We start from the raw sequence: 24,273 nt of genomic DNA on the forward strand, positions 1-24,273 counted from the left end.
TTGATGTATCTTTTATGGATATCCTCCAAGTGATGATTTATTCATTTGGTATCTTTTCTTCGCTTGGTATTTCTTTGTCTTTTGGTCTCGGTTCTTGGAAGTCTTGAGCATGCATATTTACTTCTTGTAGTTTCTTTGGCATGTTTTATTTCTTTGACCCAATATATAGGGGGAACTCCACCAAGTCTCAAATTGGATGAGATGTGCATGAAATTCATTTTTCATATCTATATGCACATATTTATGTGGAGTTTGTCCTATGTGTTGTTGGTTCTCTAACTCTTTGGTCCCAATGAGTTTGGGTACCATTTTGTTTGTGTCATTGTTCTAGGAACAAGTGGAGATGCATTGGATGCTTGGCTCACTCACAAGGAAGGTGTTGTCACCATGTGCTTATTGGAGTCAAGCTAGGATGATCAATGAACTACTTTGTACCTTCAATTGGTATCTACTACATCCTTCCAATGTTATCTCGGTAACAAGTATCTTCATATACTTCATGCACACATTTCTTGCATCAACCTTGTGTAGGTTGTATCATGGCATGTTATCCATTCTTTCTTGTGATACTTGTTTCCTTTCTCAAATCATCTCAACGATGATCTCATGTTGCTAGTTGTGATGTCTTTGATGGGTGTGTGGTAGGAATTCATTTATATACTATAAGACCATATCTAGCCATGTGCTATGCTTCCAAGCAAATATCTTATTGGTATATGTATGACTTCCTTTTGGATATCTTGTTCCTTCGTGTTGTAACTATTTCGGGTGTACATCCTTCTTTGTAGATATATATATCATCATGATTTCGTCTACCTAGAATCTTATACACTTGAGATAAGTTGCATATCTAGATGATATCCTTTCTTTCGCATCCACCTTGTCTTTCTTATGTTATTTCTTTGGTGGCTCCATGAAAGCTTTTGCCTTAAGTGTGTGTCTTCTATAGTTGCATCTTGATGCACTCTTGTGTGGTGAAGATTTTTTTCCTCTTGCTTATTTTTACGAGGTTTTTGCCATCTTAATTGGTATCCCTCGTCTTGATGAGCCTTTCATCTTCTATCTTCACCGCGGGTTGTCACAAGCATAGGTTCTCTATATGCTTATTAGTAAGCTTGTGAACCCATTTGCTAGTTGTGTGTGGGAATGATAGGCCTTGCACCATGTGCCTCATTCTTTCAAGACTTTATTGATTCTTAATGCTCTTCTATACATTAGTCTTCTCAAGTGCATTGCCTTGACTCACACACATCGTTTTGGTTGAGCCCACTCTTAAGTTGCCTCTCTTACTTGTTGCTCAACCATGTGTTTGTTGCAAGTACTAGGCTTAGTTTCCTATATGCTCTCTTGCACTTGTTGTAAGTTTCTATTGATTTTGGGGGAGCTATGATCCTTTTTGTGCACTTTGTATCCAGATACAAAAATTCTTGATGTGCACAAATCATGGGGAGCTTCTCTAGTTTCTTTAGAACACTGCTCTGCTCTTATCATTATATCTTTTTTTCTTGTGGCTCGTAGGATCTTTGGTCTAGTTGGTTCAATTGATGTCCTTTGATTGCTTGCTTCAATTGGTATCTTTTGATCGCTTGATTGCTTACGTCTCTCTTTGTTATGCCCTTGTGGCATATCTTCATATAGCAATCTTGGTGCCTCAATATAGTTGGTCTTCCTCCAAGTATTACCTTTGTATTTGTGTATGGCATTCCTCTCTCTTGTTGAGAAATACACAACTTTTGGAGGAACACCTTTTATATTGGTCTTCTTAGCTTTTCGCCCATTTTGGCAATCGATGCCAATGAGGGAGAAATTTCAGAGTTTTGTGGAGAAGTCTTCGGAGTTTTATCCTTTCTTTGGTTTTGTTCCTAAGCATTCGCATCTCCTACGCATGCATTATTGGTTGTTGCATTGCATGGTGATGCATAATTCCTTATATAAACTCTCTTGAAAGTGATTGTCATCAGTTACCAAAATGGGGGATATTGAAAGGACATGTGGTGCCTCCATGTGTGGTTTTGGTAATTGATGACATTCTCTATGGACTAATGGTTGCATTGAGTTATATTTGAATGATTTTTCCATAGGCATTTCTTGAAGTCCATGTGTTGGTTTCAAGGAGTTTATGTGTTGACCAAGGTGCTATTAAGGAATTATCCAAAGATTGGTCATGTGAGTGTTGAGCTTATTGCAAGCATGTATTGAAGAAGAAGATTGTGTGATCATTCATGTTTACCTTCAAGACATCATCCAAACGAAGAGAGTTGGAAAGATTCAAGGTTGATCAAGACTAAGTCAAGAGTGAATCAAGTTGATCAACTCACAAAGAGTAGAAGATGTACCGAGAGGGATCAAGTGATCCCATGGTATGGTAAGCATTGTCCATTGCACTTTGTGTACTAACCCATGGTCTATGTGAGAGTCTATGTGGGGTTAGGTACATGTCCATGGGCTTGCATCAAGAGGATGATATCATACAACCCATGGGAAGGATGACATCAAGTGGTGATCGTCATCAAGATTGCCGTGTGCAAGTTCAAGTGGAGAATCACGAAGAGATCAAGTGCTTGAAGCTTGCCATCCATTGTGGTGTCAATGGACTTGTGAAGATGTGCCAAAGAGTGGCTCACCCATAGTGGAGTATGGGGGAGCAATCATCTAGTCTCCATCGACCCAGCGCAATCAAGAAAGGTGGTCCATCTTGAGGAGGACAAGATCGTCATCATCTAGCTCAAGTGGATCATGTGCAAGGCAAAGGTTTACCCTTGATAGGTTTTTTATTTTACCGGTCTCATGGTGGTAGTTGGGAGACCGGGTTATAGGATCGATAGCCGTACTATCAAGGGGGCTCTCAAGTGAGTAGCTTGATTGTATCATTTGTCGAGAGCTCAAACCATTGCATCCTTACATCATGTTTCGTGGTTCTTTTTTAGTTCTCTTTGTGAGTCTTAGAGCTTTTGGTCATCTTGATGACAAGCTTGAGTTCATCGAAAACGGAGTTCGCATGCGTCTTCTATGATGTTTTCGGTGTTGGAGGTTTTACCGGTCTTATCCGAGTAAGGGTTCTCACCTTTTTCTAATGGGCCTTTTCTAATTTGCTTCTTATTGATATTTCTTTCAAGATTGTGTTAGCCCTTGTCGCTAGCTTTCCAACAAACTTGGTTTCATTGAATTTGGAGTCCGTTTGCAAAAGTTGTGGCAGTTTTGGTGTTCTGAAAAGGTTGCAGCGGTACTACCGTGATTTGGAGCGGATGTAATTTTTTACTACCACTCCAGAGCGGTACTACCACGGCTCCTACAGCGGAAGTACCGCTCCGGACCAAAAACTCGTCTCAAGTCCTACAGTGGTAGGCCCGGATGTATTTTTTAGTACCGCTCGCTAGCAGTAGTACCGCTACCCTTTACGGTAGTACCGCGATCCCTAGCGGTAGTACCGCTCCGGCGGTTCTACTCGCCTTCTGCCTCCTCACTGTTGTTTTCAAAGGGGTACTACCGCCCTAGCGGTAGTACCGCTCCTTGGAGCGGTAGTACCACTCTGTGCGGGTTGTGAGCATAACGGTTGGATTTTTCCCCACCTATAAAAGGGGGTCTTCTTCCCCATTGAACCTAATCCTTTTTAGCTCGTGTTCTTCCCCCATTGTTGACCTTCTTCGAGCTTGCTAACTCTCAATCCCTCCAATGATTCTTGCTAGTTCTTGAGGGAAAAGAGAGAGGAGATCTAGATCCACGTTTCCACCAATCACTTTCTCCTCTAAGTGAGGGGAACCCCTTGGATCTAGATCTTGGAGTTCTTCGTGTTCTTCTTTCATTCTTCCTCTCATTTTCCTCCCTAGAATTAGTTGCTTTGGTGGGATTTGGGAGAGAAGGACTTGGGCACTCCGTGTGCCCTTGCCATTCCATTTGGTGCATCGGCTTGAGTTCTCCACGGTGATACGTGGAAGTGAAGTTTGAGAAGCTTATTACTCTTGGGTGTTTGGGCACCCTAGAGCTTGTTCCTCTTGGGTGCCTGGGCGCCCTAGAAGGTTGGTGGTGTTCGGAGCTCAATCATTATGGTGTAAAGCTCCGGGCAAGCGTCAGGGTCTCCAATTAGGTTGTGGAGATCGCCCCGAGCAATTTGACGGGTACCGGTGACCGCCCCCAAGGGTTGCCAAAGTGTACGGGTTCGGTGACCGCCCCCAAGGGTTTCCATTTGTACGGGTTTGGTGACCGCCCTCAAGGGTCCCTTAGTGGAATCATGACATCTTGCAGTGTGCGAGGGCGTGTGGAGATTACGATGGCCCTAGTGGCTTCTTGGGGAGCATTGTGCCTCCACACCGCTCCAAACGTAGATTAGCATCCGCAAGGGTGTGAACTTCGGGATACATCATCGTCTCCGCGTGCCTCGGTTATCTCTTACCCGAGCTCTTTACTTATGCACTTTACTTTGTGATAGCCATATTGTTTCTTATCATATATCTTGCTATCACCTAGTAGTTTATCTTGCTTAGCATAAGTTGTTGGTGCACATAGGTGAGCCTAGTTGTTGTAGGTTTTGTTCTTGACAAATTAACCGCTAGGTTTATTCCGCATTTGTTCAAGCCTAAACCGTAATTATTTTAAAGCACCTATTCACCCCCCTCTAGGCGACATCCACGATCTTTCATGATCTATGCCAACTCAACAAGTACCATCGGAGACACCTGTAGAGCACCTTTATAATCACCCAGTTATGTTGTGATGTTTGGTAGCACACAAAGTGTTCCTCCGGTATTCGGGAGTTGCATAATCTCATACTCATAAGAACATGTATAAGTCATGAAGAAAGCAATAGCAGTAAACAGAAATGATCAAGTGCTAAGCAAACGGAATGGGTCAAGTCAATCACATCATTCTCCTAATAATGTGATCCCATTGATCAAATGACAACTCATGTCTATGGTTAGGAAACTTAACCATCTTTGATCAATGAGCTAGTCAAGTAGAGACATACTAGTGACACTATGTTTGTCTATGTATTCACACATGTATTATGTTTCCGGTTAATACAATTCTAGCATGAATAATAAATATTTATCATGAAATAAGGAAATAAATAATAACTTTATTATTGCCTCTAGGGCATATTTCCTTCAGTCTCCCACTTGCACTAGAGTCAATAATCTAGATTACACAGTAATGATTCTAACACCCATGGAGCCTTGGTGCTGATCATGTTTTGCTCGTGGAAGAGGCTTAGTCAACGGGTCTGCAACATTTAGATCCGCATGTATCTTGCAAATCTCTATGTCTCCCACCTGGACTTGATCCCGGATGGAGTTGAAGCGTCTCTTGATGTGCTTGGTTCTCTTGTGAAATCTGGATTCCTTTGCCAAGGCAATTGCACCAGTATTGTCACAAAATATTTTCATTGGACCCGATGCACTAGGTATGACACTTAGATCGGATATGAACTCCTTCATCCAGACTCCTTCATTCGCTACTTCCGAAGCAGTAATGTACTCCGCTTCACATGTAGATCCTGCCACGACGCTCTGTTTAGAACTGCTCCAACTGACAGCTCCACCGTTTAATATAAACACGTATCCGATTTGCGATTTAGAATCGTCCGGATCCGTGTCAAAGCTTGCATCAACGTAACCATTTATGATGAGCTCTTTGTCACCTCCATAAACGAGGAACATATCCTTGGTCCTTTTCAGGTACTTCAGGATGTTCTTGACCGCTATCCAGTGATCCACTCCTGGATTACTTTGGTACCTCCCTACTAAGCTAATAGCATGGCACACATCAGGTCTGGTACACAACATTGCATACATGATAGAGCCTATGGCTGAAGCATAGGGAACACTTTTCATTTTCTCTCTATCTTCTGCAGTGGTCGGGCATTGAGTCTTACTCAACTTCACACCTTGTAACACAGGCAAGAACCCTTTCTTAGCTTGATCCATTTTGAACTTCTTCAAAACTTTATCAAGGTATGTGCTTTGTGAAAGTCCAATTAAGCCTCTTGATCTATCTCTATAGATCTTGATGCCCAATATATAAGCAGGTTCACCGAGGTCTTTCATTGAAAAACTCTTATTCAAGTATCCTTTTATGCTATCCAGAAATTCTATATCATTTCCAATCAACAATATGTCATCCACATATAATATTAGAAATGCTACAGAGCTCCCACTCACTTTCTTGTAAATACAGACTTCTCCAAAAGTCTGTATAAAACCATATGCTTTGATCACACTATCAAAATGTTTATTCCAACTCCGAGAGGCTTGCACCAGTCCATAAATGGATTGCCGGAGCTTGCACACTTTGTTAGCTCCCTTTGGATCGATAAAACCTTCAGGTTGCATCATATACAACTCTTATTCCAGAAATCCATTCAGGAATGCAGTCTTTACATCCATTTGCCAAATTTCATAATCATAAAATGCAGCAATTGCTAACATGATTCGGACGGACTTAAGCATCACTACGGGTGAGAAGGTCTCATCGTATTCAACTCCTTGAACTTGTCGAAAACCTTTCGCAACAAATTGAGCTTTGTAGACAGAAACATTACGTCAGCGTCTGTCATCTTCTTGAAGATCCATTTATTCTCGATGGCTTGCCGATCATCGGGCAAGTCAACCAAAGCCCACACTTTGTTCTCATATATGGATCCCATCTCAGATTTCATGGCCTCAAGCCATTTTGCGGAATATGGGCTCATCATCGCTTCTTCATAGTTCGTAGGTTCATCATGGTCAAGTAACATGACTTCCAGAACAGGATTACTATACCACTCTGGTGCGGATCTTGCTCTAGTTGACCTACGAGGTTTGGTAGTAACTTGATCTGAAGTTTCATGATCATCATCATTAGCTTCCTCACTAACTGGTGTAGGTGTCACATGAACTGGTTTCTGTGTTGAACTACTCTCCAATAAGGGAGCAGGTACAATTACCTCATCAAGTTCTACTTTCCTCCCACTCACTTCTTTCGAGAGAAACTCCTTCTCTATAAAGGATCCATTCTTAGCAACGAATGTCTTGCCTTCAGATCTATGGTAGAAGGTGTACCCAACAGTTTCCTTTGGGTATCCTATGAAGACACATTTCTCCGATTTGGGTTCGAGCTTATCAGGTTGAGGCTTTTTTACATAAGCATCGTAGCCCCAAACTTTAAGAAACGACAACTTTGGTTTCTTGCAAAACCATAGTTCATAAGGCGTCGTCTCAACGGATTTTGATGGTGCCCTATTTAACGTGAATGTAGCCGTCTCTAAAGCATAACCCCAAAACGATAGCGGTAAATCAATAAGAGACATCATAGATCGCACCATATCTAGTAAAGTATGATTACGATGTTCGGACACACAATTACACTGTGGTGTTTCGGGTGGCGTGAGTTGCGTAACTATTCCGCATTGTTTCAAATGTAGACCAAACTCATAACTCAAATATTCTCCTCCACGATCAGATCGTAGAAACTTTATTTTCTTGTTACGATGATTTTCCACTTCACTATGAAATTCTTTAAACTTTGCAAATGTTTCAGACTTATGTTTCATTAAGTAGATATACTCGTATCTGCTTAAATCATCTGTGAAGGTGAGAAAATAACGATACCCGCCGCGAGCCTCAATATTCATTGGACCACATACATCAGTATGTATGATTTCGAACAAATCTGTTGCTCGCTCCATAGTTCCGAAGAATAGCGTTTTAGTCATCTTGCCCATAAGGCATGGTTCGCAAGTACCAAGTTATTCATAATCAAGTGATTCCAAAAGTCCATCAGTATGGAGTTTCTTCATGCGCTTTATACCAATATGACCCAAACGGCAGTGCCACAAATAAGTTGCACTATCATTATCAACTCAGCATCTTTTGGCTTCAATACTATGAACATGTGTATCACTACTATCAAGATTTAGTAAAAATAAACCACTCTTTAAGGGTGCATGACCATAAAAGATACTACTCATATAAATAGAACAACCATTATTCTCAGATTTAAATGAATAACCGTCTCGCATCAAACAAGATCCAGATATAATGTTCATGCTTAACGCCGGCACCGAATAACAATTATTTAGGTCTAAAACTAATCCCAGAGGTAGATGTAGAGGTAGCGTGCCGACCGCGATCACATTGACTTTGGAACCATTTCCCACGCGCATTGTCACCTCGTCCTTAGCCAGTCTTCGCTTAATCGTAGTCCCTGTTTCGAGTTGCAAATATTAGCAATAGAACCAGTATCAAATACCCACGTGCTATTACGAGCTTTGGTAAGGTACACATCAATAACATGTATATCACATATACCTTTGTTCACCTTGCCATCCTTCTTATCCGCCAAATACTTGAGGCAGTTCCACTTCTAGTGACCAGTCTGTTTGCAGTAGAAGCACTCAGTCTCAGGCTTAGGTCCAGACTTGGGTTTCTTCTCCTCAGCAGCAACTTGTTTGCTGTTCTTCTTGAAGTTCCCCTTCTTCTTCCCTTTGCCCTTTTTCTTGAAACTGGTGGTCTTGTTGACCATCAACACTTGATGCTCCTTCTTGATTTCTACCTCCGCAGCTTTTAGCATCGCGAAGAGCTCGGGAATTGTCTTATTCATCCCTTGCATATTATAGTTCATCACGAAGCTTCTATAGCTTGGTGGCAGTGATTGAAGAACTCTGTCAATGACACTATCAATAGGAAGATTAACTCCAAGTTGAGTTAAGTGATTATGATACCCAGACATTTTGAGTATATGCTCACTGACAGAACTATTCTCCTCCATCTTGCAGCCATAGAACTTATTTGGGACTTCATATCTCTCAATCCGGGCATTTGCTTGAAATATTAACTTCAACTCTTGGAACATCGCATATGCTCCATGACGTTCAAAACATTGTTGAAGTCTCGGTTCTAAGCCGTAAAGCATGGCACACTGAACTATCGAGTAGTCATCAGCTTTGCTCTGCCAGATGTTCATAACATCTGGTGTTGCTCCTGCAGCAAGTTTGGCACTTAGCGGTGCTTCCAGGACGTAATTCTTCTATGCAGCAATGAGGATAATCCTCAAGTTACGGACCCAGTCCATGTAATTGCTACCATCATCTTTCAACTTTGCTTTCTCAATGAACGCATTAAAATTCAACGGAACAACAACATAGATAAGCAAAATACTATCAGGTACTAAGTTCATGATAAATTTAAGTTCAATTAATCATATTACTTAAGAACTCCCACTTAGATAGACATCCCTCTAATCATCTAAGTGATCACGTGATCCATATCAACTTAACCATAACCAATCATCATGTGAAATGGAGTAGTTTTCAATGGTGAACATCACTATGTTGATCATATCTACTATATGATTCACGCTCGACCTTTCGGTCTCAGTGTTCCGAGGCTATATCTGCATATGCTAGGCTCTTTAAGTTTAACCCGAGTATTCTGCGTGTGCAAAACTGGATTGCACCCGTTGTAGATGGACGTAGAGCTTATCACACCCGATCATCACGTGGTGTCTCGGCACAACGAACTTTGGCAATGGTGCATACTCAGGGAGAACACTTTTACCTTGAAATTTAGTGAGAGATCATCTTATAATGCTACCGTCAAACAAAGCAGAATAAGATGCATAAAGGATAAACATCACATGCAATCAGTATAAGTTATATGATATGGCCATCATCATGTTGTGCTTGTGATCTCCATCTCCGAAGCACCGTCATGATCACCATCGTCACCGGCATGACACCTTGATCTCCATCGTAGCATCGTTGCCGTCTCGCCAACTATTGCTTCTACGACTATCGCTACCGCTTAGTGATAAAGTAAAGCAATTACAGGGCGATTGCATTGCATACAATAAAGCGACAACCATATGGCTCCTGCCAGTTGCCGATAACTCCGTTACAAAACATGATCGTCTCATACAATAAAATTTAGCATCATGTCTTGACCATATCACATCACAACATGCCCTGCAAAAACAAGTTAGACGTCCTCTACTTTGTTGTTGCAAGTTTTACGTGGTTGCTACGGGCTGAGCAAGAACCGTTCTTACCTACGCATCAAAACCACAACGATAGTTCGTCAAGTTAGTGATGTTTTAACCTTCTCAAGGACGGGCGTAGCCACACTCGGTTCAACTAAAATTGGAGAAACTGACACCCATCAGCCACCTATGTGCAAAGCATGTCGGTAGAACCAGTCTCGCGTAACCGTACGCGTAATGTCGGTCCGGGCCGCTTCATCCAACAATACCGTCGAACCAAAGTATGACATGCTGGTAAGCAGTATGACTTGTATCGCCCACAACTCACTTGTGTTCTACTCGTGCATATAACATCTACGCATAAAACCTGGCTCTGATACCACTGTTGGGAAACGTAGTAATTTCAAAATTTTCCTACGCACACGCAGGATCATGGTGATGCATAGCAACGAGAGGGGAGAGTGTCGTCCACGTACCCTCGTAGACCGTTAAGCGGAAGCGTTATGACAACGCGGTTGATGTAGTCGTACGTCTTCATGATCGACCAATCCTCAGTACCGAACGTACGGCACCTCCGCGTTTAGCACATGTTCAACTCGGTGACGTCCCGCGAACTCACGATCCAGTAGAGCTCGGGGAAGAGTTTCGTCAGCACGACGGTGTGGTGACGATGTTGATGAAGCTACCGCAGCAGGGCTTTGCCTAAACACCGCTACAGTATGACCGAGGTGGATTATGGTGGCGCGCCCTCTAGGGCCGGCGGGCCTCCCCCTTTGCTCCTTTATATATGGGGGCAAGGGGGCACCTCTAGACACACAAGTTGATCATTGATCTCTCCCAGCGGTGTGCGGTGCCCCCCTCCACAATAATCCACCTCGGTCATACTATAGTGGTGCTTAGGCGAAGCCCTGCAATGGTAGCTTCATCAACATCGTCACCACGCCGTCGTGCTGACGAAACTCTTCCCCGAGCTCTACTAGATCGTGAGTTCACGGGACGTCACCGAGCTGAACGTGTGCTGAATGCGGAGGTGTCGTACGTTCGGTACTGAGGATCGGTCGATCGTGAAGACGTACGACTACATCATCCACATTGTCATAACGCTTCCGCTTAACGGTCTACGAGGGTACGTGGACGACACTCTCCCCTCTTGTTGCTATGTATCACCATGATCTTGCATGTGCGTAGATTTTTTTTGAAATTACTACGTTCCCCAACACATTTTTTCTCCATTTGGGTCGACCATAGGGGCGGCGGCCGGCCCCTTCCTTGCTTTATTGGCCAGTGCGTCAAACCAGCCGACGCATTTCATCCGCGGGCCGGTATGCGGCCATATTTACACAATTGTAGCATACAAATCTAAAGATTGCCCAAACTTTAAATCACATAGTTTTTGTATTACAATAATGAATAGCTTAGGACCAAACAAAAATCTCATAGTTTACAAACCAAATGAAATTTAAATTGTCACAAATACATTGAAGAAAAGGACCCGATAGATCTATTGGTTTCCAAGGTGAGTCCACATATTCTCAACCAAATCATTTTGAAGTTGAATATGAGTTTCCCAATCACACATTTCATGATGAAATTGGGCAAACTCTACAAGCGTTGCCCGTCCATGCTCAGGCACAACATTTTCACCCTGAAACTGAAACTCTTGGTCGAAAAATTGGTCCTCGTGCTCATCCTCTATGATAATGTTGTGCATGATGACGCAAGCAGTCATCACCTTCCACATCTTCTTGGTGCTCCATGTTCTAGCAGAGCACCAAACGATAGCCCATCGAGATTGAAGCACACCAAAACACGCTCCACATCCTTCCTAGCACCCTCTTTTGCTTGGGAAAACCTATAGCCCTCTTCTCTCTTACCGGATTGGAGATTGTCTTCACAAGAGTTGACCACTGAGGATATATACCATCAGCTAGGTAGGATCTCTTGTTGTAGTGATGGTCATTGATCTCAAAGTTGACCTCTGGGCAGTTGCCTTCTGCAAGTCCTCCGAACACCGGAGAGCACTGAAGCATGTTGATGTCATTGTGAGAACCAACCATGTCAAGAAAAGAGTGTCAAACTAGAGATCTTGTGAAGCCAGCGCTTCAAGTATAACTGTGCAACATTTAATATGCCCCTTATATCGCCCTTGCCAAGCAGTGGGCAGTTCTGCCACTTCAGTGCATAAAATCTATGCTACCAAGTATTCTCGGGAAGCCTCTCTCTTCATTGATTGCCAACAATCGGGTTCTATCCACAACATTTGTCCCTCTCAGGTACTCCGGGCCAAACACTGCTACCACAGCCTTGCAGAACTTGTACAATGATGCAAGGCATGTAGGCTCACTCATGCGGGCATACTCATCAACAAGATCGCCGGGAATTCCGTATGCAAGCAACCGAATAACTACAATGCATTTTGATAAGAGGAGAAGCCAACCTTTCCAAGAGCATCCTCCTTACATATGAAATAGTCATCGTACTCCATCACTCCCTCCCGGATACATTCGACCACATGTCTTGCCATCCAGAAGCGGCACCGGAAAAGCTCGGGATTGTAGAGTGGGGACACGCACTGGAAGTTGTTGGCGAAGAGTAGGAAATGGCCTCTCCCTATGTTGCGATTCAATGCCGGAGCATGTCCCAGGATTGATCCCTTAAACCTCAGCCACTGCCTAGAAATGTGGTCGTTGAAGACCATAGTCGTGACCACAAAATCCTCATCGTCCGACGATGAAGTTATTGAAGAAGAACTCTCCTCCCACTATCCATGGTACCTTGCGGATAAAACATCGAACACCTTGCGGGTGTGCGACCGGTGAAGAGCCCCACACCTCTTTCGCGTACAGGTAGCATGCCTATCAAAGTGGAGGCGACCATGGAGCGAGGCCGGCAGGCTTAGAGCGAGGCCGGTGGCCGTGGAAGCGAGGGGGTGGCATAGCCGTGGAGGTGCTACGATGGACAAGATGTGCTGTTTTTCTTTGTCCGTTCCGACCCAAACGGGCGCGCACGGACAAAATGTGTCGGCATGTTGGAGTTCCCCGTAGGTCAGAGTGAGCCACTTGTGAGGACATGGCGTGGGTCAAGGCAGAATAGGACACACAGCGGATCCGGCGCGAGTGCATTGCCGTGGTTGCCCTGGCTTACCCAAGCGACGGGACTATGAAGGTGACGACAATGGCGAAAATGACAGCGGTTTGACTGGCCTTAGAGGTCATGCCTACAAGGTCACTGTCCGCTATTTAGTTTAGGTTTAATTTGGGGTAGTTGCATGTAATATATATTAGACGTGTCTAAATTTCGTCCGAATTGGGGGAGGGGGGCTATGAGACTGTATTGGATTTTTTTTAAGGAGACAAAAGATTTGCCTCATATATTAAATAAGAGAGAAGATAGAGTTTGAGGGATTACAACACAGAACACCGCCTTACAAAGGGACTACTCTCCCGGCATTATTGAACTGAACTTCTTAGCACCGGCGGGCGGCAGCGACCCAAAGTGCCGCCTCCCCTTTGATGACAGCTAGAATTACAAATGGCGGGGCACCTTTGTGAGGGAACACCCTTGCATCACGTGCGTTCCAGATGGCCCAAGAGGTGAGCAATGTGAGGGAGGCCATCGCCTTCCTGTTGGGGACGGAGTGGTTGGAGAGCACTGTGTTGGATTGTTGGAACGCTGTGGAGACACGTTCGGCCGTGCCCGCGCATAGTAGGGGGCGTTCATTTTTTTAGAACATAGACGTCAGGGACGTCCGACTTTAAATTAATAAAGCCCACAACATAGGCAGCGTATGACAACCACATGACCAACACACGGCACCAAACATAAGACAAGCAGGTCTTGGAAAACAGCAACCGGAGGAGGAATAAAGTACGTTACAAGGCACGGCCGGCCTAGCGAAACAAGCACGCAGGCTCGGCTGAAACTACAACCAAAAGGGGCTGCCCATCCCTATGCGACAGCAGACGGCGCAGACGACGGAGCGCGGGACTCGGCGTAAACTAAGCGAAGACGGCAAAGAGCTTGGCGATGAAGATCAGAGTCTTGTTGTCTGCCCAGCGGTGCCCATTGCTGCAAGAAAACGATGCATTTGAAGATAACGTCAGCGAGATGCGAGGGAAATATGCCCTCAATAGTAAACTTGTTACGAATATGCCAGATAGCCCATAACATGGCCGCCGCACACGTCCACATGACCCGACGAGCCGGGCCAAGAACCAATGACAAAGAAGACACTAGCGCGGCTCGGGAGCGGGGATCCCAATCCACCCCCGCGGCCTCACGGACCGCGCTCCAGGCAAAGTGCGCCAAAGAGCACCGGAAGAAAGCGTGGTCAGCATCTTCCGGAACCCCACACAGCACAAGGGCCGGAGGCGGGGCCGTTGCGCTTAGCAAGGTTGATAGAGGTAGGCAGGCGATCTTGGCTTAGCTGCCAGAGGAAGACCTTGATCTTGAGAGGGATTTTGGCCTTCCAAAGCCCCTTGGCAGCCGAAGGGACCTGGCCGCGAGTAAGCTCTCTGTATAGGGAATTGACAGTGAATTTGCCAGAGCCCGAAAGTCTCCAAGAGACCGTGTCCACGGAGTCCGATAGGCGAACATCAGCGATCAAATCCCGAAGGCGGTCCCACTCCGCCATTTCCGTCCCGATAATTCTCTTCTGAAGTTGATGTAGGGTGGGGAGGAGCTAAGAGCCAAAGCAACTAGTTGGTTGGGCTCGACTGCAATGGAGTAGAGTTGGCGAAACTCCGACCATAGGGGTTGGTGGCCAATCCAAAGGTCTAGCCAAAACCGCGTGGAGCGCCTGTTGTTAACCCCAAACTTCGCTCCCCTGGCGAAGAAGGGTTTTAGGGCTTGAATGGAGTTCCAGAAGGGGGGGCCACGAGAGGCTGCCTCAAAGAAATTCCCGTTCGGGAAGTATTTCGCACGGAGGAGATCGATCCAGAGGCCAGTCTCACCCTAAGACATCTTCCAGATCCATTTGCACATGAGTGCAATATTCATCAGCTTGGAGTTGATGATCCCAAGGCCCCCCTGGGCTTTAGGTCTACAAACGGCCTGCCATTTGACCATATGGTATTTCCGTTTGGGTCCCGCTCCTTCCCAAAAGAAACGGGACCGCGAGGTATCCAACTTAGTGTGTACCCCATCCGCCAGCAAGAACAAACCCATGCCGAACATAGGTAAGGATGAGAGGCTGGAGTTGGTTAAGATTAGTCTAGCCCCTGAAGACATAAATCTACCTCTCCACGGACACACCCTGCCCGCTACCTTGGAGGTGAGAGGTTCCCAATCAACGATCGAACATTTCTTCGCCACGATCGGGAGGCCGAGGTAAGTGAATGGAAACTGGCCAAGTTTGCAGTTAAGCAAGTTGGCTACCCGCTGACTTTCGGCCGCATCCATCCCCATGGACACCACTTCACACTTGTGGAAGTTGATTTTAAGCCCCGACATGAGTTCAAAACACAACAGAATGGCCTTGACCGATGCGATACTGTGTGTGTCGGGCTCGAAGAGGAGGAGTGTGTCATCCGCGTATTGCAGGTGTGACACTCCCCCCGGGATCAGGTTGTCCACCACTCCCCTGATGTGGCCAGCCAAACAAGCTCTGTCGAGCATGGCACCCAAGGCGTCCGCTACAAAGTTAAACAACAACGGCGAGGCTGGGTCCCCCTGACGCAGCCCACGCTTGTTGCGGAAGAAGTTCCCTACTTCTCCGTTCACCGCAATCGCCGTTTGGCCCCTCGAGACCAACTGCATCATGCGATGAACCCAAACCGACGAGAATCCCCGGTCCAGGAGGACCTGACGGAGAAACTCCCAGTTCACGCGATCGTACGCCTTCTCAAAGTCTAGCTTCAGGAGAATTGCGGGCTGGCGAGCGCGTTTTAGGGAGTGCACAATCTCCTGGAGGGCCAACGGCCCCTCTAAGATGTTGCGCCCCTGAATAAAAGCCGATTGGTTCCTACTAATAATTCGGTGAGCTATCGGAGAAAAGCGAGTCGAACAAGCCTTATCACAAATTTTAAATGGAACATTAATCAACGCTATGGGACGAAAGAGCCTAATATGATCCGCGCCCGGAACTTTGGGGATCAGAGAGAGAACCCCAAAGTTTAGGTGAGAGATATCTACCATACCCCGCATAAAACCATTGCAAACGTCAAAAATAGGCCCTTTGAGGACTTGCCAAAACCTTTTGAACATCGCCACCGGCCACCCATCCGGCCCGGGTGCGGTGTCGGATTTCATGCCAAGGGTCGCCTTGTCAATCTCCTCCAGGGTGAAGGCCAATCCCAGGCCCTTGTTTTCATCGTCCGTGACCCGCAACGCAGGGTCCCACACATCCGCCCTAAGCCGGGCGCGGGATTCCTCCCTGGAACCCATAAGTTGGATGTAGAACTCGTAAATGTGATGGACGATATCCTGTTGCCGCAAAAGGAGCCCCTGCTCAGATTGCAAGCGCAAAATGGCGCATTTGCGGCGACGGCCATTAGCATAGGCGTGAAAATATTGAGTGTTCGCGTCACCCTTGAGCGTCCACTTGATACCACCACGTCTACGCCAGTACTCCTCCTCAGCTCTAAGGAGGGACTCGACCTGGGCCTCAAGCACGTAGCGCTGAGCCCAGTCTTGCTCCGAGAAGGTCTGCACATCCGCCACAGCATCCATCTGAGCGAGCTCCACGGTCAAACGCGATCGAAGCAGCTTATCTTCGCGCCCCTGGTTAGCCCCCCACCCTTTGAGGGCCGCACGCAAGCCCGCTCCTGCAGCAATCCAGAACTCCATCGGCCCGCGCGCGCGCCCGACCCGGGCGACGTAATTCTCCCATTTCGAAAGGAAGATTTGCTCAAAGTCCAGAGACTCTAACCACGCGGTTTCGAAGAAAAAATGAGGGCTGCGTTTTAACCTTTCCTCCCCCGAGGAGAGGATGAGGGGGACGTTGTCCGACCCTATCCTCGTTTCGGCATGCAAAGAGCACAAGGAAACAAGCACCTCCCACTCTGAGGACATGAAAACCCTGTCCAAGACCGACCGCACCGGCGTTAGTTGTTTGTTGGTCCAGGTGTAGCGTGCCCCCACGCGAGCCACTTCCCTAAGGGCCATGGCTGTGATTGCATTATTAAACATGGACACCCTTGTCCAATTAATAGTATCGTTGTTTTTATCCGCTCCCGAGCGAATTAAGTTGAAATCCCCTCCCACTAGCAGAGGAAAATTTCACGTGCCCACAGACGCAACCTTCGCCTGGAGTTCTCCCAAGAACTCCAGCGAGAGCGAGTGGTCGGCCGGGCCGTAAACCACAATCACCTCCCACTCTTGGAGAGTTGCGCGGTGGCGCACGTGGGCCGACAGGAAGAAATGACTGACATCCCACGCCACCACCTCGAAGCAAACTAGGTTGATGCCTAGCAACATGCCTCCCGAGTGCCCGACCGCCGGCACCCAATGCCAAACAAAACGCTCCAGCGGATCGACAGCTAGCAGGTCCCGATGATTGAAATCGGCCTTGATAGTTTCCTGCAGGCCAACTACGTCGATCGCCTCGTTCCGAATGAACTCTTTTAACTGGGTCCGCCTCCCAGCATGGCCGAAGCCTCGGATGTTCCAGAATATGTACCGCATTAGATAATGCGATTGCGGAGGCGGATACCGCGAGCGGTCACCGCGTTGGCCACGCGCCGTATCTTGGCAGGACGACGGTTGGAGGTGGACGGCGCAGCCCCTGCTGCTATGTCCTCCTGATCGGGCTGCGTAACATCACCAGAGAAGCCCCTACTTCTTCTGCTGCTGGCGCAACGCGGGCCAGCGCTGCCTGAGCTAGCGTGGCCTGCGCGATTTCCTTAGCATGAATAAGAGAGAGCACTTCGCGCGCTTCCCCCTCGTCAGACATCATCACCCCACTATCTTCTAAGATACCCCCCAAGCACTCATCAGAATATTCATCAAAGATCGTAAAGCGGGGCATGGGGTTACCTTCGGTTTCCAGGTTCTTCTGGGCCTGCAGGAGTTGGGCGCGTTGGAGGGCTGGGAGGTTGCCCTTGGCGCCCTTCGGGCGGGAGCTCGCCCGCTCCTGTGTCACCGTGGACGCCACCACCGCCTTGGAGCGCTTGGCCGTTGAAACGGGCGCCACCTTGGCCACCTCCGCGCGGAGCGTGTCAGAAGCTGGAGGGGAGATGACCGATGAGGTGCCACCAGTCGAACCCCCAGGAGAGGCTAGCGCCATCACCACCGGCCGCTGCGGAGCAGGCGTGCCCGCATGGCCCGAGGGAGGGCTCACCGGCGCCACCAAGGGAGTCTTGTGGCCTGCCGGCTTCTTGTGGAGCCTCGTCCCACCACCACCGAGGCCAGTCACCGCCTTGGGTGAGCGCGTCGTGGCAACCCGAGGCTCACCCACCACCGCAGCCATCGGGGAGACGAGCATCGAGCGACCCTCCGAGTCGCAGGACGCCGAGACCCCCTTGTCGATGTCGAGGCCCAGCGTCATGTTGGAGCTGTACTGGTTGAGACCCATCTCGTTGCTGCCCACCACCACTTGTCGTTCCTCCTGGTCCTTCGCAGCGCCCGCCGCCGGGGGCGCGTCCTGGGGGTCCTTGTCCTTGAGGCCAAGCTTGTCCCAAGTGGCGGTGTCGATGGAGTCATCCCCCATGCTCGCGTCGTGGTCCTTGTCTTTGTCATTTGGTCCCTTGTCCATGCTGGCTGGTGGAGGGGGAGGGGGCGCCGCACCCTGTAGATCACCCACCTCGGCCTCCAGACGAATGGTGAAGCCCTCGCTGTTGAACCACACTTGGACGTAGCCCTTGAGCTTGGCCGGCGATCGACACGCGAAGCGCATCCGGACTGGGCCGCGCCCCGGCAACGACGCCTCATCCACCTCCATTGGACGCCCAATCATCACCGTCCCTGCCATGAGGTGGTCCACGCGGCGGTGCTTGGGCGGCACACCCCACAGCTTGACCCACACGTCCGGCATGATCTCGGCCTTGGGTTCCTCCTGGCTCAGTTCCTTGATATCCGTCATGATGTCGTTGAGGGAGAGGTAGAGCTTGCCGCTGCGGGTCACCATCCGCAGCATGGCCTTGTTGGGGAAGACGACCGAGAACTGGTCGACGCCGATGGCCGTCACCTGCCAATCCCACACCCCCTCGAAGAGGTGAGGAAGCTCCGCCTCCAAGATGGGGATCGACAGCGTGCCAGGCGCCGCCGAGATGATCGCCGCATCCGCCACCAGCGGGGCCTGGACCTCCTCGCCCTCCGTCTCCACGAAAGGGAGGCAGAAGAAGCCCTCTCCAGGGATGGCGTTGCCCATGATCTGCAGCAGAAGAGGCCGCCCCCGCGTGGGGCAGTACGCCGACGCGTGCCCTTCCTCGTGGCAGACGACGCACAGGGGCTTGAAGTGGCACATATTTTGGTAATGCCCCACCCTGCCGCACTTGAAGCACTCCGGCCCGTCAGCCTCCTCCACTGGGATCGGAGCGTTAGCCGAACCCTTCGAAGCCGACGGCCCCCCTTTTGCTTCTGCTTCTTGGCCACCGGATCCCCGCTCCGCTCACCGCCCGGAGGGAGCTGAGACTCCTTCCTCTTGAGCTCTTTCTTCTGCTCCAGCCCACGGCGCCGATATTCCTCCTTCTTCTTCTTCTTCTTGCGCTCGCGGTCCTCTTGCTGCTTCCGCTCTTGCTCCGCAAGCCACCATGGAGGCGGCGGCCCCCAGCGCCCGTCCCCCGCGGCCTTCGCCGACGCCTTGGAGAGTGCCTTCGCCCGCAGATCGTGCTCGCGCTGTCGATCCGCCGCCGGGGTCGGAGGCGACATGGGAGGCTTGTCGCCGCGGCGGGAGCCCATCCTCACAACAGTGGCGAACGAGCAGGAAAGAGGTGGGGGAGGGGCAGAACGTAGGAGACGACTGGCAAGGTGCCCGAAGCGCCGAACCTGAGAGTGGGATGCAGGAAACCCTAGAGACAGATCTAGGGTTCCTTTTGGCACCCACAGCCACCTATTAATAGGGGCGGCCGACCGCTCAGCCTCCTCCGCATTGGGCCCGGGCCTAAGCGCAGGCTCATAGCAGGCCACCGGGCCAGGCTGGTCAGGCCCAAGCACGGAGGGGCGTCCCTGCACCCCCACAGGCCAAGACGCGGGCTGGATCGCCGATGGGCCCCCAGCCCAATTCCTGGAAGGCTGGGCCACTCCTCCTGGCCCAGCGGGGAAACGAGCCCGACCGTCGGCTCCCCGGAAACCCTAGCCAGGACTATATTGGAGGTGCCCTTACGATAGGGAAGCCAACTCCCATTCTGGACTACGACCACTGGCCAAGCAACTGTGGAGAGACCCATGGACATGATGCCCCCAGGTCATGCTGGAAGTTGGCCATCTGATCTGATCTGCTCTACACACAACACACTCTCCCGCAGTAACGGACGATGCATTGTAGGGGCAGCCAGTAAGTTTACTGTTCAAGCTCAAAGAATATGGAGTTATCTCAGAGTCCACACGCTGCCAACGAACGATTCTCTCAGATTCAGAAGGTATACCTGCATGTTCTTCTGATCTGACTTTCTCACACCATAGATATAAGAGTACTATATAAGACGGTAGTTCAGATCGCGTAACATGTGCAGGTTTCTTATGATTGGATGCAGCACCATTATCCAAATCTGGATCAATTAAGAAACCACTAAAAACACTTGCGACTCGACACGAAGCCCGGCGCTAACCAAGCCTTTCATCACCATCTGAAAAAACAAGGAAGAAACACTGACGACGCAGCAAACGTGTACTTATGATTTTGTAAACAGCACTTGCATGTGCCGAGGAATGCGGTTGAGCAACAGCTCCCAATAATAATTCTTAGTATAAGCAAACATAATCCACCGGTTCAACGCGACGATCCATTATCACGCGCCACTAACCCGCACAACCCCCTTCCAGAATCATGCAGGGATCGAATGAATGAATGCGGATAATTCAGAGAAGCTGCCTGAAGCAAACTGCAGCAGGTTGGCATCTGCCAAATCAATCTGCAGGTTGGCATCTTCCAAATCAGTCTGAAATCATGCACACGCAGTTGACTGAGACAATTGGTTCGCACAGAGACAGAGCATTCACGACATGGCATGGTGGACTAATAATAAAACCACCAGAGAGGAACTAACAAGAAAACACACAAGGGAGAACACAGAGTCCAGAAACACGCTACTGATATGCGAAATCAAGGTGAATTGGAAGCCATTCGGCGGCTTCTCGTCTTCAAACCATAGTTTTTGTTGGCAAGAGAATGATGATCCAAGCATGTATCTCTAATAGCCTTTTTTTCTTTCGAAACGGTATCTCTAACAGCCTGAAGATAGGTTTATAACTCCCTATCTCCTGGCCTGACAATCAGCAAGCATGGCTGGGACAGCAGGATGGATGTGTTAACTCGTCTCCGTCGAGCGAAATGTCGGTCATGCGATCAGCTCGTCCGGCAACGCCACGAACCTCGCACGCTTCTGAAACATGGAAATGGAGACAAGATTAGACTCCAGAAAAGGCAACAATTGTTACACAGATTTGTCTACGGATCCCGTTACGTATCGACGCTCAAAGTAAAACTTGTGGGTCTGGGTTCAACACAACACCACAACTCCACAAGAGAGTTTAGAAACAAGAAACAAAAACGATGGGCAGCATCAACTTATTTCTTTTTTTTTGTCTCGTTCTACTAACTCTAATTTGTTTTTGTTTCTTTTTTATTATTATTGTGACGGTTACTAACTCCAGTTGTTAAATGATAGTACTGGTGTGTGAAAAGGAAACCCGCACGAAAGTCGTGCTCTGCTTGCTGTGTAGGTTGTTTCCCGCAATGAGCGGAGAAGGGTTTCCCAGGTGTAGTGCGCCACTGAGACAGGGTACATGTTCTCTGCAGACAGCAGTATACAAGAAAGAAAACTCTTCTTGCCGCTCTACTGTACGCGGCATCTCATCTGACATTCGGCAGCTTCGCTAACCTTGCACTAGTGGTTAGTGGCTGCTTTTCTACTGCGGTAACCAACGCACAAAACCGAACAAAGCCCAAGAATTCTACTACTCCCTCTGTTCACTTTTATAAGCCTTTGTAGATGTTTCAAACAGTATGCAAAATAACACAATTTCACTTGTGTGAACCGACTTATAAAAATGAACAGAGGGAGTACTATAATCTAACGTACTCTCTCCATCTGAATAAATTGATGTATCTAGACGTATTTTAGTTTTAGATATATGTGTTTTTATTCATTTATCCAACGAGTATTTCCGGAGGGAAAGAGTAGTATACTACGCATTGCCGGCCAAGATTTTTGTTTCTTCTTCTATAACACAAATTCTACAGTACTATATACATGTGCTTGACTTTTTGGTTGTGCATCTCAACTCAAGTTGGAGTAGCAAGTAAAAATGCAGATGTTGGAGTAGCAAGTAAAAATGCAGATCTTGTTCAGAGTTCTGTGGAACGAATATAATTCATGTAGTATCACGCAGTGCGCACAAGGGGACACGCAGTGATGCAATGCACGTGGAGAATGGATGGGCCTAATTGATTGATTTGAAGGGTAGTAGGAGCAGTAATCAATCAGTAATGGTGGTTACCTCCTCCTTGGCGCGGGGCAGCGAGGCCCACCGCTGCGGCGTCTTGGGCGGCGCGCCGGGCGCCGGCTTGGGGAGCATGAAGCCGGAGCCCCACTCGGGCGTGGCCGCGAACCGCGGGCTGCGCAGGATCCCGGGCGGCCGCTCGGGCGTCACCTTGGCGCCGCAGCCGCCGCCGTCGCCCACCGCGGCGCACAGCTCCATGATCTTGGCCGCCGCCTCCGCCGCGTCCCGGCTCTCCCCCATCAGCTTCTCCACCTGCGCCTTGGGGAGCCGCATCCTGAGCCGCACGGGGGTGCCTGCGCCGCCTCCCGCTCCCGCGAAGAGCGGGGAGGCGGGGGCGGAGGCGGAGGCGACGCCCTGGAAGGAGGAGAGGTCGGAGGTGGAGCGGCGGGCGAGCATGAGCGACTCGAGCCGCTCGCGCGCGCCGACGCGGAGGTTGCCCGACCATGCCCTGCGCGGCGGCCCCGCGGCGGGGCGGCGCGGGAGCGCGACGAGGAAGTAGAGCCGGCCCCGGCGCAGCGGCGCGTCGGGCGCCAGGGGCCGCGCCCGCGCGCCCAGCAGCTTGACCTCCTCCGCCTCCAGCAGCTGGAAGCCCGGGTGGTCGCGCAGCACGTCGGCCGCCGCCGCCGGCGGCTTCACCCGGAAGGACGTCCCGTCCAGCTGCATCACCTTGGCCCCCTTCCGCTTCGCCCCAATGCTGTTCCCCATCGCGCGCGGGCGGACGGCGTTGCTGCGTGCCGGCCGGCGTGTGTTTGATCTTGCTTCTTGTCTCTGCTCGGCTCTCTCGGGACGGGAGGCGCGGGCTGTGCGTCGTGATCTTTTGTTTGTTTTATAAAAGGGAGGAAACTGGAGGAGGAGTGGTGGCGAAAGGTGGAGGGGTCAAAGGTGACGGGGGGCGTATTTTATGGGGATGCCGAGGTGGTGCGCTTCCCTTGTCTTTGTCTCTCTTGCGTTTCCCGCTTTCGGATGCAGATTGCCGGGGAGCACTCCGTTGCCGAGATAGCGTCCGTCTGCATGTGAATAATTATCAGGCGCAAAGTTTCTGGGTAGCACTCACAACAGGAGAGCCAACACGGAAACTCTACCATCATGGCAACTAGAAATACAGTTCTCATCAAAGTGTGTGTGTGTGTGTGTGTGTGCATGCATGTGAAAGCGTTGGGGTGAACGGAATCTGCGCGGGGGAATATCAGGGCCGGGCCGGACTGGCTTCCGTTGTGGTTACTCACGATCGTGGGCTGTCACGAGATCTGCGTGTAGTAACGTGTGGGCTTTAGCTCTTTCGCCAACACTAGCTGCCCAACCGTGAACTGTAAAGCGAGCGACGATAAGTGAGGTTCAAGCTAGTCACCGGACTTCCTTTCCGTATCCATGATCGCGTTAATGTGAACGATCAACCGGGCACCGCCGATCCGCTCCGGTTCTAGAACTAGAATTTTAGAATTGGAAATCTATACTGGTTGGGTCGTTGGCTCTGGGAAGAAGCAAGATGCGGTGGTAACTGCCGTAGGTGTGCATAGCCATAGGTCAAGCCATGGATAGATCTCTTAAAGACGCGATAAGAAGATGTCAACTGAATTCCGCGTCGGGGGCTGCATCTCCACCGCTTCTCAAGGGACGACTCCTGTGCTGCGTGTGTCGGTAGGCTGGACAAGACGACTTCCACTGTCAACTCAAATCGATCCCCTCCTTTTGTCCGTTCCCAACCCGCCTACCCACTTTGTT

General features: G+C 49.2%; 1 protein-coding gene across 1 annotated transcript; it reads right to left on the bottom strand.

Annotated features, from left to right (window-relative positions):
• Nucleotides 1-20,921: 20,921 nt before the first annotated feature.
• Nucleotides 20,922-23,496, bottom strand: LOC123130916 (uncharacterized protein At1g66480). Its single transcript, XM_044550706.1, has 2 exons — nt 22,549-23,496; nt 20,922-21,431 (listed from the first exon to the last, which is right to left on the bottom strand). The coding sequence occupies exons 1-2, from the start codon at nt 23,254-23,256 to the stop codon at nt 21,387-21,389; spliced, it is 753 nt and encodes a 250-aa protein (XP_044406641.1). The 5' UTR covers nt 23,257-23,496; the 3' UTR covers nt 20,922-21,386.
• Between the last annotated feature and the right edge of the window lie 777 nt (nt 23,497-24,273).

Source organism: Triticum aestivum, chromosome 6A (genome assembly GCF_018294505.1).
Source record: "Triticum aestivum cultivar Chinese Spring chromosome 6A, IWGSC CS RefSeq v2.1, whole genome shotgun sequence".
Lineage (NCBI taxonomy): Eukaryota > Viridiplantae > Streptophyta > Magnoliopsida > Poales > Poaceae > Triticum > Triticum aestivum.

Excerpts from the sequence above, each read along its gene's own strand:
- LOC123130916 (XM_044550706.1), bottom strand. The coding sequence starts at position 23,256 with ATGGGGAACAGCATTGGGGCGAAGCGGAAGGGGGCCAAGGTGATGCAG. Across the intron at positions 21,432-22,548 it reads TGCCCCGCGCCAAGGAGGAG|AAGCGTGCGAGGTTCGTGGC; the intron begins GTAACCACCATT and ends TCCATGTTTCAG.